Below are 13,240 nucleotides of genomic sequence, written 5' to 3' on the forward strand. Positions count from 1 at the left end.
TTCGGAAGAACGAAGATATTTTTTGTCGATTCCAGCTAACTACCTGACCCATCTAGAGATAACATCACGTACAGGTGAAACTCGAAAAATTAGAATATCATGGAAAATTCCATTTATGTAAGCAATTGTTTTCATTAGCTACTAGAGTTTAATAACCTCCAAGGAAGTAGGGGACGGATCCCCCGAAATTGCCCTGCAGAAATGCAAGGTTGTGTTCAGAGGTAGACTGCCCCTGAACTCTGAAGCTCCACTTTAGGCGGCACAGCTCGCAGCCATCCCTCTTTTTTCCTTCCCTTTCCTGCAAATACCTGTGATACTGAGCCTGGATGAACTGGAATTCTTCCTTGATCCGGTTGCAGATTTCCAAAACCGAGAACTTGAAAGGCTGTCCGGACTTTGCAGGAAGGGAGCAAAGAGCAGGAAGAAAAAAATGATCCAATAAGGCCTTGTTAGAAACTATTCTGTCTCCTTGCATACAGGTGAAACTCAAAAAATTAGAATATCGTGGAAAAGTTCATTTCTTTCAGTAATTCAACTTAAAAGGTGAAACTAATATATGAGATAGATTCGTGATATGCAAAGCGAGATATGTCAAGTCTTTGTTTGTTATAATTGTGATGATTGTGGCATACAGCTGATGGAAACCCCAAAGCTGAAATTGTTAATTTGGGGTTCTCATCAGCTCCTTTAGCTTTCCCTGCTCTGGGTGAATGGATAGACAAATTGTCCACTTGTATGCCTCCCAGCTTCTTCTTTTTCCAGCCATAAGTTCAGTAACCCACATATCTGTATAAGTTGGCAGGTTGTTTTTTTTTTTTAAAAAAAAGCAAACAAATAAAAAACCCATGAAAATTCAACAGCATTTTAATGTGAATTTCTTTCGACACACACTTTTGTATGCAATTGTGTGAAATATTCACATTTTCTGCAAAGCAATTTGCCCTAAGATAATGCATTTTTTGTATCTTTTTTTTAAAACTATTCCATGCATCAAAAGACACACTTTACCCCCATTAAGTGCATTCACATAAGCATGACTTGGCTGGAGACCTGAACGGCAAAATCTGGAGAAATGTTAAATTTGGGGGGTGGCCGTTTTTCATGTGATTTAATTCCATCCCTACAATACTTCGCAACAACCCGCAACCTAGGGGAGTTTGTTTTGTGAAATGGTTAATGGTGAAATGCTGTGGGTGCCAAAGTGTTACGGAACGGCAGCTAGGAATCCTAGAGGTTAGAATGGTGTTTGGGGGGGCTGATGAAACACACAGAGGAAACCCTTTGGAAATTGGGAGTCCTTCCGTGTTGGCTGAGAGGACGACGTCCCACATACCTCAACCTCAAGGGGCTTCACGTGACCAAAATGCAGGTTCCAGTGGCAGGTCTGTGGGGCTCTGGGAGGAAGAGCCAGAGGAATCATCTAAAGCAGAGATGACTGACATTTTTCCCATCCAGATGCTGATGGACTTCAACTCCCATCAGCCCTCGCAATTGGCTAAACTGGCCAGGACTGATGGGTGTTGGAGTCCAAGAACATACAGAGAGTCACAGGTCCTTCTATCCTGATCTAAAGGAACATGATGCTTTCTAAACATTTGGGCCATCTTTGGCTCTCCAGATGTTGCTCGACTCCAGCATCTGGGGGCCTCTATTAGGGGAAGCAAGGGAGGAGGTGCTTGAGGGAGGTGGAGGTCCGTGGAGCTCAGGGAGAGAGTTCTAGGCATATGGAGACCTCAAGAGAGAAGGGGCAGAATGGCCTCAAAGGAGAGGAAAGGACTTTGGGGCACCTGAGGACAGGAGACCAGGAGGACAAGGTCCTGTGAAGAGGGGTGCCGGGAAACAAGGGTGAAAAACAGGGGGCAAGAGAGATTTTCTTCAAGGGGATGGGAGGCAGTGGAGGCAGTTGCCCAAACACCATCCTGTATGAAACATCTGTGTGTGTGTGTGTTTTGTGGCTGACATTTTGGCCATTCAGATGCTGATGGACTTCAACACCCAGGTCCCCCTCTCCTGATCAAAAGGAGGACCTATGGAACTTGATTCAGTCCAGACATATGGACAGTCTTTGTCTCTCCAGATGTTGCTGGACTCCACCATCTGGTGGCCACAGGTCCTCCACCCCTACATTAGGGGAAGCAAGGGAGAAGGGAGGAACTGCTTGAGGGAGTTGGGGGTCCGTGGAGGGATTTTCTTCAAGGGGATGGGAGGCAGTGAAGGCGCTTGCCCAAAAACCATCCTGTATGAAACATCTGATAGATCATCCTTTTTTGCAGTCATTGACAGGGTCAATCTGTGTGTGTTTTGTTGCAGAATGCAAGCCAAGCAGGTTATTCATGCAAGCACAAGCATGGAAAAGCAAAAGCAAACATAGCGTTGCTGATGTCTCTTCTCCTCATTTCCTCATGGTTTTCTTGATCCATGGAAGGTAATGGGCAACACGAGTGTAAACTCCAGGAGGGCAGGAGTAGCCATACGAGACGATTCCTTGTGCCACGCCATTGCACACCAAGGGGCCACCCGAGTCACCCTGTGGAGAGGAGAGAGAGAACAAAGATGGCAGCCGGAGGAAGATTTGGATCCACCTCGTGGTGAACTCTGGAGCTTGAACCAGGGCAAGCTGCCGGGTTACTGTTGGTTGGATCAGTCAATTCTGAGAGGAGATCTTGGTGGACATTTCCCCTAATATACACATTTTGGTAGGCAATGACTTTCTAATCAAATGCATTTTTGTATATTAGTTTTACCAATATATGCTTTTATATGTGCTCTTTCTGAAGAAGAAGAAGAAGAAGAGGAAGAGTTTGGATTTGATATCCCGCTTTATCACTACCCGAAGGTGTCTCAAAGCGGCTAACATTCTCCTTTCCCTTCCTCCCCCACAACAAACACTCTGTGAGGTGAGTGGGGCTGAGAGACTTCAAAGAAGTGTGGCTAGCCCAAGGTCACCCAGCAGCTGCATGCGGAGGAGTGGAGACACGAACCCGGTTCCCCAGATTACGAGTCTACTGCTCTTAACCACTACACCACACTGGCTCTCTGCTAATGCATTCCTTTATGTATGTTTTATTTGAGGGGGGAACTATTTGGCCTTGATCAAAGATAACCGAATTTCAGTTCCGCTATTAATTCTGAAAGCATAAATTAGCTCTGCAAAGCTTGATGCCTGTTTACCTCGATTGAGCTCTAAAGAGTGGTTTTTCCCTGGGAAAGCAGCGGGACAAGTGAAAGTGGGCAGGAGCTCTTAGCAGGATACAAGCTCATGTACAATTTCCTGGAGAAGTGAACAATCCCTCAGAAGTGTGGGGTGCATAACAGGGGAAGGCATGCAGGTCCCCCACCTCTGATCCCATCTCTCGCTGCTTCTGCTAGGTCTCACCTGGGAAGAATCCTCAGGCTCGTCGGGTCTCCCGGCACAGATGTTCGCATCACTGATATCAGCATACAATTTCCCGCACTCCCAACGGCCATAGATGGTAACATTGGTCTCGTAGAGTGTTTCTGGTATCCAGTCTTTGTAAACCAGGCCCCAACCTGCCACGCTGCAGGGGGTACCATTGGCAAGGTCATCGTTGAATGTGGGCAAGCGCAGGGTGCTGACGTATTCATTGAGAGTAGCCTTGGAATTAAGCTGTGGGAAAGGAGGGATGGGAGAGAGCTCGTTGATTTAGTGTTGCTTGAGGAAACCCTTGGGGGAGTTTGGTGCCTCTAAATTAGAAGACGCCTGCTTCTTGGGAGAAAAGCAATGACAAACCTAGACAGCATCTTAAAAAGCAAAGACATCACCTTGCCGACAAAGGTCCGTATAGTTAAAGCTATGGTTTTCCCAGTAGCAATGTATGGAAGTGAGAGCTGGACCATAAAGAAGGCTGATTGCCAAAGAATTGATGCTTTTGAATTCTGGTGCTGGAGGAGACTCTTGAGAGTCCCATGGACTGCAAGAAGATCAAACCTATCCATTCTCAAGGAAATCGGCCCTGAGTGCTCACTGGAAGGGCAGATCCTGAAGTTGAGGCTCCAGTACTTTGACCACCTCATGAGAAGAGAAGACTCCCTAGAAAAGACCCTGATGTTGGGAAAGATGGAGGGCACAAGGAGAAGGGGACGACAGAGGATGAGATGGTTGGACAGTGTTCTCGAAGCTACTGGCATGAGTTTGGCCAAACTGCGGGAGGCAGTGGAGGATAGGGGTGCCTGGCGTGCTCTGGTCCATGGGGTCACGAAGAGTCGGACGCGACTGAACGACTGAACAACAACAACATCAACAAAATGGGCCACTTTGGGCCAAAACAGTAGCAGACTGTATTGATAATACTGAATGATAAAATGACGGTTATGGATTGTATTAATGGCCCACGTTCAACTAGATCAGTGGTGGTGAACCTATGGCACACGTGCCACAGGCGCCACTTGGAGCCCTCTCTGTGGGCACGCATGCTGTCGCCCCAGCACTGAGTGAAATGGCGATCCCAGCCCCTGCGCTATCTTGAAATGGAGCTGGAGGAGGCTGCTGGAGGAGCGCTTGCGCCCGTGCACACTGCAAGTGTGTGTGTGTGTAGGGGACCATCAGCCGGAAGAGAAGCGTCTGACAAGGACGGGTAGTTGAGATTTTGCGCTGCGCATAACGTGAGGGAATGTGAGAGGGTGGCTCTCTGTATGTGTGCGTGTGAGAGGGAGGAAGGGAGTGTGCGAGCCCATGCGTTCGAAATGGAGGTATGGAGGAGGGTGCCGGAGTTCCCTTTCTTAAAATGATTGTGTTGTCCTCAGGGCAATCCTCCCCAAAAAAGCTCAACAACTCTGGGCAATCTCCCTCCATTATCTTAATTAGGAGTCGTCCCCCCCAAAAAAAACAGGAAGTGTGTTATGTCCAGAAAAATACGGTAAATTGTGGTGTTGGCACTTTGTGATAAATAAGTGGGTTTTGCATTGCAGTTTGGGCACTCGGTCTCTAAAAGGTTCGCCGCCACTGAACTAGATGGATGCACCAGCAAGAGTCTTGCTAATGCAATGGGACTTCTCCACTGCAGCCCTCCCCTATCTGCATTTCAAGACTAAAAGAAACCGTTTCAAGAACAACGTTCTGAAAATCAGATAAAAACTCCTAGAATCCCCGGACGAGACTTTTGGTCACCCAATGGCAGGGTAAACTGTGCCTTGTCTAGTTCATTATGCTGCACACATTGGGACAGATAGAGAGACACTTGGCTCCTTCTGCCTTCAGGATCACTGACCTCGGGGGATAGATAGAAGGAGAGATTTCTTGGAGCAAGCTACCTTGAGCAGACGGATATCACTGTAGTAGGTGTATTTGTTATATTCAGGATGCGGGTGGTTAGCCTCAACGGTGAACACTTGCTGAGACGGTTCTTCAACGGTGATGTTATGTGCCCCCAAGATGACTGTATAGGTGCTGGAAACAGCGCAACAGTTAGTGTGAGGGATGCCAGGACTCAACCACCACCACCCCCCGGCCCCTGTGCAAAAATCCAGGCTCCACCCCCCCCCCCTCGGTGCTTTCATGAAACCAGCTGTGCCCGTGATGGTTAGGTCACCACCTGTCGTGGGTGCTTTAGCTGACCAGATGACCCCTGAAGTCCCTTCCAACTGTACAGTTGGACTACTGCAATGCGCTCTACGTGGGGCTACCTTTGAAGGTGACTCGGAAACTGCAATTAATCCAGAATGCGGCAGCTAGACTGGTGACTGGGAGCGGCCGCCGGGACCACATAACACCGGTCCTGAGAGATCTGCATTGGCTCCCAGTACGTTTCCGAGCACAATTCAAAGTGCTGGTGCTGACCTTTAAAGCCCTAAACAGCCTCGGTCCAGTATACCTGAAGGAGCGTCTCCACCCCCATCATTCAGTCCGGACACAGATCCAGCGCCGAGGGCCTTCTGTCGGTTCCCTCCCTGCGAGAAGCAAAACTACAGGGAACCAGGCAGAGGGCCTTCTCGGTAGTGGCGCCCGCCCTGTGGAACGCCCTCCCATCAGAAGTCAAGGGAATAAACAACTACCTGACATTCAGAAAATACCTAAAGGCAGCCCTGTTTAGGGAAGTTTTTAAACTGTGACTTGTATTGTATTTTGGTATTTGTTGGAGGCCGCCCAGAGTGGCTGGGGAGACCTGACCAGATGGGCGGGGTATAAATAATAAATTATTATTATTATTATTATTATTATTATTATTATTATTATTATTATTATTATTATTACAGTTCTCTGATTCTATGACCATCACTGCTAAAAATCAGGGAGGCATTTGTGATACTTACTCATTGCAGTGCGCAGCCGTCATCACCCACTGGGGTGCCACGAGGAATCCGCCACAGTTGGTCTTAAGACCGCTCAAGTAAGCCATGTAAGGTCTGGAATGGGCCTTGGCTTCATGTCCCCCGACAATCTGACTCTGCAGTGGATCTGCAAGAACCGTATGAAGAGTTCAGCTCCTGCCGCTGCTCCTTGCATGTTCTGGGGTGCCCTCCACACATTCAGAGTTATTGGGGGAGCAAAAGGGACGGGTCACCTTCCCGATGAGCTGACAATTGGTTTTCCTAGCAAGGAAGTTTGTGAAGCAAAAGCAAAGAGGAAAATGTAGGGGAAACCCCTTCGTCCATTAGCTCAGGATTCTCCTGCACGGACTGCCAAGAGTGGCTCCCACAGAAATGAGATGTGGGTCTCTCCAACCTGGATATACTGTTGTGGATTTAAATTGGGACCTTGTGCAACAACCACAACCACCACCACAACAATTTATTTATACCCTGTCCATCTGGCAGGGTTTCCCCAGCCACTCTGGGCAGCTTCCAACAACAGAATGTTTTTCCCCAAGGAAAAAGCAAGGAGAATAAAACAGAGCAGAATATTAGGATGACAGAATCTAGCCCAACCCTGACTCTGTGTCATTTAGGTGGGTGGCTGACAAAACCCTGTTAGTAAATCCCCCAGCCTTAGTCTTAGCCCTGTATTGATTCGGCACAGATTCCCCTCTTATCATGCCCAACTCAGCTTTCAGTCTGTGCCCTAATAGAACAGGAAGCCCCCAGGAACTGTTGTGGCCTGAAATCCGCTTAGAAAAATACAGATTGCAAACTTAAAACTTACATCAGCACAAGGCTGTGGCCCCCATGGTACCTACTGGGCTATGGTCTTCCCCTAGTGTTCACCCCCAAATCTGACTTTCGTCAGGTACTCTGTTCCTGAAGGTAGAATCCCCAATATCCCCTTTGTGAAATGAACTATTGAAATGATCCCCATGGTTTTGTCTACTTCTTCAGTTCTGGAAAACCGGTGGCTTGGAATTAATAAGGGAAGACAGGAAGGGAAAGAATGGGAATCCTGGTTTGCTGGGGAATCCAGTGGATTCACTGGAGACAAAGGGAATGACTCTGGATTGGATTCTCCACCCAGCAATGGCAGATCACCTCAGTTCCCCGTGCTGACTCCTGCCTCTGGTTCACGGATGGTGCCATTACAGAAACACTAGCAAAGGGCACCCACACCCTGAATGTAGGACACACCCCTTGCAGAAGACCGGAGTGCCTGGAGACAGTAGTGGTTACATACGGGTATGACCACTGCTCCAGAGAAGATGTATGTACATTAAGTGATATACTGAAGAAGACCACGTCAAAACAGTGTATTTTTCCGGAACGCTGTCTCACCGGATGTATTTAGGTACTCAGAATGTACAGCTATTATTACTTCGCTGCAAATTATAAAGACATAATTGTGCCCATCATTCATCGGTCTACGTGTTGCCTCTTTTACACTAGGCTTGAAGTTTGCAACACAGGGGTTTATGTTATTACGGAAACACTAGCAAAGGGCACCCACACCCTGAATGTAGGACACACCCCTTGCAGAAGACTGCAGTGCCTGGAGACAGACAGTCAAGTAGTGACCAGAGGAGGAAGGACCGCTGGGAGGAGGATTTCAGAGAGAAGAAACACCATGGTGCATCTGTCATGGTGGTTTTGCTCACCTCTTTGGGCCGAGGAGAAGGACAGCAGCAGCAGAAGAAGAGCCTGGCTGTGTCTCCACATCTTGATGCTTGCCAAGGAGGGAGATGCCTGGCGCTTAACTCTTCAGCCTCTTGACCCCTTAAGCTTTTATTTCCTCCACCCTCTGGACTCCACCTTCCATAGGAAGCCACAGTCTAGACGAGATCTGATAGGCAGGCGTATAGTTTCACACCACGAACAGCAATCAGATAGTCAGATGGGGAGATTGGGAAAAATGAGAAATGGAGTGATCCCAGAATTGGAGACTTTGTCGTCCCCTTCTCCTTGTGCCCAACATCAGGGTCTTTTCTAGGGAGTCTTCTCTTCTCATGAGGTGGCCAAAGTACTGGAGCCTCAACTTCAGGATCTGCCCTTCCAGTGAGCACTCAGGGCTGATTTCTTTAAGGATGGATTAGTTTGATCTTTTTGCAGTCCATGGGACTCTCAAGAGTCTCCTCCAGCACCATAATTCAAAAGCATCAATTCTTCGGCGATCAGCCTTCTTTATGGTCCAGCTCTCACTTCCATACATTACTACTGGGAAAACCATAGCTTTAACTATACGGACGTCTTTTAATTTTGTGACTGCTGTCACCATCGGCAGTGATCATGGAGTCCAAGAAAGTAAAATGTCTCACTGCCTCTCCAAGGTAGAATCCCCAATTTCCCCTTCCGAAATGAGCCATTGAATGATCCCCATGAATTTGTCTACTCCTTTAGTTTTGGAAAACCGGTGGCTTTGAATAAATATGGGAAGACATAAAGGGAAAGAATGGGAATCCTGGTTTCCTAGGAAATCCAGTGAATTCACAGGAGGCAAAGGGATGACTCTGGATTGGATTTGCCACCCAACAACGGCATATCACCTCAGTTCCCCATGCTGATTCCTGCCTCTGGTTCATGGATGGTGCCATTATGCCAACACTAGCGAAGGGCACCCACACCCTGAATGTAGGACACGTCCCTTGCAGACGACCGCAGTGCCTGGAGACAGACTTGAGATCTGATAGGCAGGCTTATCGTTTCTCTCTATCCACGTGGCTGATCCCACCATGAACAGCAATCAGATAGTCCGATGGGGAGACTGGAAAAAATGAGAAACAGAGTGACCCCAGAATTGGAGACTTTTTAAGCAAAAGCTTATTAAATCGGAGTAATGAAGACAATGTATTCATTAAAACAAAATAAGAGACCAGCTTTTGGAAATTTCAAGTGGCTGTTACTATTATTATCTTACTATTACAGGTAGGTAGCCAGGTTGGTCTGCCATAGTCAAAACAAAATAAAATAAAAAATTCCTTCCAGTAGCACCTTAAAGGTAAAGGTAAAGGGACCCCTGACCATTAGGTCCAGTCGTGTCCGACTCTGGGGTTGCGGCGCTCATCTCGCTCTATAGGCCAAGGGAGCCGGCGTCCAGCTTCCGGGTCATGTGGCCAGCATGACAAAGCTGCTTTCTGGCGAACCAGAGCAGCACATGGAAACAACGTTTGCCTTCCCGACGGAGCGGTACCTATTTACTTGCACTTTGACGTGCTTTCGAACTGCTAGGTGGGCAGGAGCTGGGACCGAACAACGGGAGCTCACCCCGTCACAGGGATTCGAACCGCCGACCTTCTGATCGGCAAGCCCTAGGCTCTGTGGTTTAACCCACAGTGCCACCTTAGAGACCAACTAAGTTTGTTCTTGGTATGAGCTTTCGTGTACATGCACACTTCTTCAGATACTACTACAGTACTATTGTTATTTATTAAATTTGTATACTGTACTGCCCTTATTTCCGACAGGACAGTGGACTCTTAATGGTTTCTGTGACCGCTTGATTGAAAGGGGCAAAGAGACTTTCTAGTCTGCTTGGAAACCGATTAAAAGACCAGAGGCGGTGGTGGTTCTGTGCTGAATTCATATGGTCTTACATGCCAAGGATTGATGAGAGCCTGGATTCAGAACCGCCCCCCTAAACCCTCTTTTTGTGGTTGGTTTAGTGCGGGTGGCGCTGTGGTCTAAACCACAGAGCCTAGGGCTTGCCGATCAGAAGGTCGGTGGTTCGAATGCCCGTGACGGGGTGAGCTCCCGTTTTTCGGTTCCTGCTCCTGCCCACCTAGCAGTTCGAAAGCACGTCAAAAGTGCAAGTAGATAAATAGGTACCACTCCGGCGGGAAGGTAAACGGCGTTTCCGTGCGCTGCTCTGGTTCGCCAGAAGCGGCTTAGTCATGCTGGCCACATGATCTGGAAGCTGGACACCGGCTCCATCAGCCAGTAATGCGAGATGAGCGCCGCAACCCCAGAGTCGGACACGCCTGGACCTAATGGAACTCTGCCGGGTGGTCCTTTCCCAGGGTCCCATTTAGAATATAGAGACCTAGTTTATAGGTCATTTGGGCTAGACAGAGACCTGCAAAATTTGACATTTGATCCTTTGAGGCTCTAGTTTTTAGTGGCCCTACTGCCTCCCAGTCAGGTGGGATTTGGCCAAAACGTGTGTATAAAGTTTGATTATTCGGTCCTAGTCTAGCATTTAGGTCCCCTCCCAGTACCACCATTGCACTGGGGTTCTGTATGATGAGATCTGCCACATATCCTTCCAACTCACTCCATTGGGCTCTGATATCAGATTTCTGGCACGCTGGAGACATATATACATTTATGATTAGTAGAGTCTTCTCTTTTAGATGGAGCAGGGTAGCCATGGCAGTTGTCTTTAGGGAAGGTAGGGACCTTGGTGTAGCGCCCATTTTGGTGGAGATAAGGGTCCCCAAACCCCCTTTTGCTCTGCCGTATCTCTTTCCTGATTCAGCTCCGATTTTAAAGCAATGATACCCCTTTAATACTATGTCATTCCTGGTCCAGGTTTCCTGGATCAAGATGATGTGATATTGTGAAAGGAAATCAGTGAATTGAGTGTTCTTGGAGGCTACTGCCCACCCAGCTACATTCCAGGTTAAGAGGGTGGCTTTATGCTGGTCTATTGGCAGTCAGTCTCTCTCTTCTTCATGAGATGGTTGAAGGGCTGTTTGATCTTCCTGTACATTTGGAAGAATTAGGGTCGGACACGCCTGGACCTAATGGTCAGGGGTCCCTTTACCTTTACCATAGCTACGGAAACACAGCATAGGAGTATGAACATTAGATGATGCAAGTTGATCAGGCCAATGGTCTACCTAAAACATCATCCTGCTCACAAAGTCACCACCAGGTGATTCTGCAGGGCCGGCTCAAGAGATTTCTGGCCCCCAGGGTGACCCACACAATGGCACTTCTCCCAGCTAGGGAAGAAAGAAGATCTCCTATTTGCCAAGAGGCCGCTGCCGAGGCAACACTGGCACAGGAGCTGTAGAGGAGATGGCAGATCTAAGCTCCAAGGAGCACATCATGGCTATCCACGACAGGCTGGCAGCCATTTCACCCGATGCCACTCAGTCATGGGGACAACCGTGTTGGGGATTCCTGGCTGGGGTGGAGCCTGAACTCCTCCTCACTGGCTGGGGGGGAAAATTGGATTCAAGCTGACTGCCAAAGTGACCAAAGGCAGGTGAGCTCGGGGCGGACACCCCTGGGGGCTTCCCTTGGATTGGCTCCTCAGGTATAAATAATAATAATAATAATAATAATAATAATAGTTATTTGTACCCTGCCCATCTGGCTGGATTTCCCCAGCCACTCTGGGCGGCTTCCAACAGAAATCAAATACAAAAATATCACACATACATGAATTTCCTCCTCAGATCCCCCAGCCTCTGGAGCCATGTTGGCCATGGGAGAGGCTGAAGATCGAGAAGCACCCTAGAAAAGTCCAAAGGAGGAAGAATAGCAGTGGAAGATCACGTCAAGGAAGGAGTCCGGGATCTGGGTGGGCCTCTCACTAACCCTGAAGCAACATGTTTAATTTTTTCTCTCCAGCTACACGACAGACACCCCCCCCCCCAACGCACACATTGATGAAAATCAGATAGCAAAACGGTTTGTGCGGTTTGGTTCTGTTGGGGCCATATAAGGAGACTGGGGAAAGGAGAAACAGAATGAATCCGGAATTAGCAGAGCTGCCCATCCCTTGCTGGGGCTGATGGGAGCTGCAGAAGAACATCTGGAGCGCCAAAGGTTCCTGACCTGTTGACAATTGGATAGCAAGATGGTTGTTCCGGTTTGGTTCCGTTGGGGCCAGATAAGGAGAATGGGTGGGCTATTTGAAAATGAGATGAAATGAAATGAAATTATTGGTGGGCTATTTGAAAATGAGACTGCAGTTTGAATTTTGAATTTTAATCTGTATTTTAAAATGATTGTTTTTTATGTTTTTTGCTGTGATTTTAATTAGTGTTAGCCGCCCTGAGCCCGGTTTTTGGCTAGGAAGGGCGGGGTATAAATAAAAATTTATTATATTATAATAATATTATTATTATTGCTGTACACAAAGCACCTCTCCCCTACCCATAGATAGAAACCATGCAGAATCTAAATCTGGACACGAGAATCCAAGCCTCCTGCCCTTCCCTTTGGAGGTGGGTTGGCAAGGACGGCCGTTGTCGTGTAGTCACCTGTGTACATGAGGTTCAGCCCGTGATGTTTTCATCCAAAAGGCCAGCGCTATGTGGTGACAGTGAAGCCAAGGTTGCGTCTTTGATCCTGGTATGGGGCAGCTGCATTGCAGGGGGTTGGACTAGATGATCCACATGGTCCCATCCAGCTCTCCGATTCTACGGTTCTATGAGTCGTGAGCTTTTGAGCACCTTGAATTTGTGGGAATGTTGAGGGATATATTGTTTTAGATATCCTATCCCAACTTGCGTTTACAAGCTCGATAATATCAGCAGAGCTAACATTCCCTTTTTACCTCACATGCACAGCGGATAGTTTGCATAGACTCGCTAGAGTCATAAAAATGTTATCCTGGTGTCTTCCCCTTTTGATCCCTCTTTCAATAAGACACTTCACAGTCTTCGGTCAAGTGAAAAACGTTTACTCACAAGTAATCATCTAGTCACACACAGGATCCTAGAGGCAGGCTTAAAAGTTGCTAAACAATATACATGTGGTGACTTTCTCCTTATGAGAGAAAGTCCCCCTTTTCTACTCTTGGCCTAGTGACAACGGTACATTTTTAGTAATGCTGCTTTTAAACTGTCAGAGAGAGAGATCAACACGACAACTGACCAGCGACAAAATGGAGCCCGGCCTGAGCTACAGTTGGCCGCTCCCAACTGTAAAGTTCCATATAAGGAAGTTTTGTCTCAGTCCAGGAAGACAG

The 13,240-nt window shown here is 47.7% G+C and overlaps 1 protein-coding gene across 1 annotated transcript; it reads right to left on the bottom strand.

The window, feature by feature from the left end:
• Window positions 1–2,309: 2,309 nt before the first annotated feature.
• Window positions 2,310–8,087, bottom strand: LOC117039592 (mast cell protease 1A-like). The gene is made up of 5 exons (XM_033136756.1): window positions 7,980–8,087; window positions 6,271–6,415; window positions 5,272–5,407; window positions 3,377–3,628; window positions 2,310–2,527 (listed from the first exon to the last, which is right to left on the bottom strand). Exons 1-5 carry the CDS (start codon window positions 8,038–8,040, stop codon window positions 2,393–2,395), a joined length of 729 nt encoding a protein of 242 aa, XP_032992647.1. The 5' UTR covers window positions 8,041–8,087; the 3' UTR covers window positions 2,310–2,392.
• Window positions 8,088–13,240: the final 5,153 nt, after the last annotated feature.

This window comes from Lacerta agilis, chromosome 18 (genome assembly GCF_009819535.1).
Source record: "Lacerta agilis isolate rLacAgi1 chromosome 18, rLacAgi1.pri, whole genome shotgun sequence".
NCBI lineage: Eukaryota > Metazoa > Chordata > Lepidosauria > Squamata > Lacertidae > Lacerta > Lacerta agilis.

Excerpts from the sequence above, each read along its gene's own strand:
- LOC117039592 (XM_033136756.1), bottom strand. The coding sequence starts at position 8,040 with ATGTGGAGACACAGCCAGGCTCTTCTTCTGCTGCTGCTGTCCTTCTCC. Across the intron at positions 5,408-6,270 it reads ACGGCTGCGCACTGCAATGA|CACCTATACAGTCATCTTGG; the intron begins GTAAGTATCACA and ends CGCTGTTTCCAG. Across the intron at positions 2,528-3,376 it reads AGCCTGAGGATTCTTCCCAG|GGTGACTCGGGTGGCCCCTT; the intron begins GTGAGACCTAGC and ends TCCTCTCCACAG.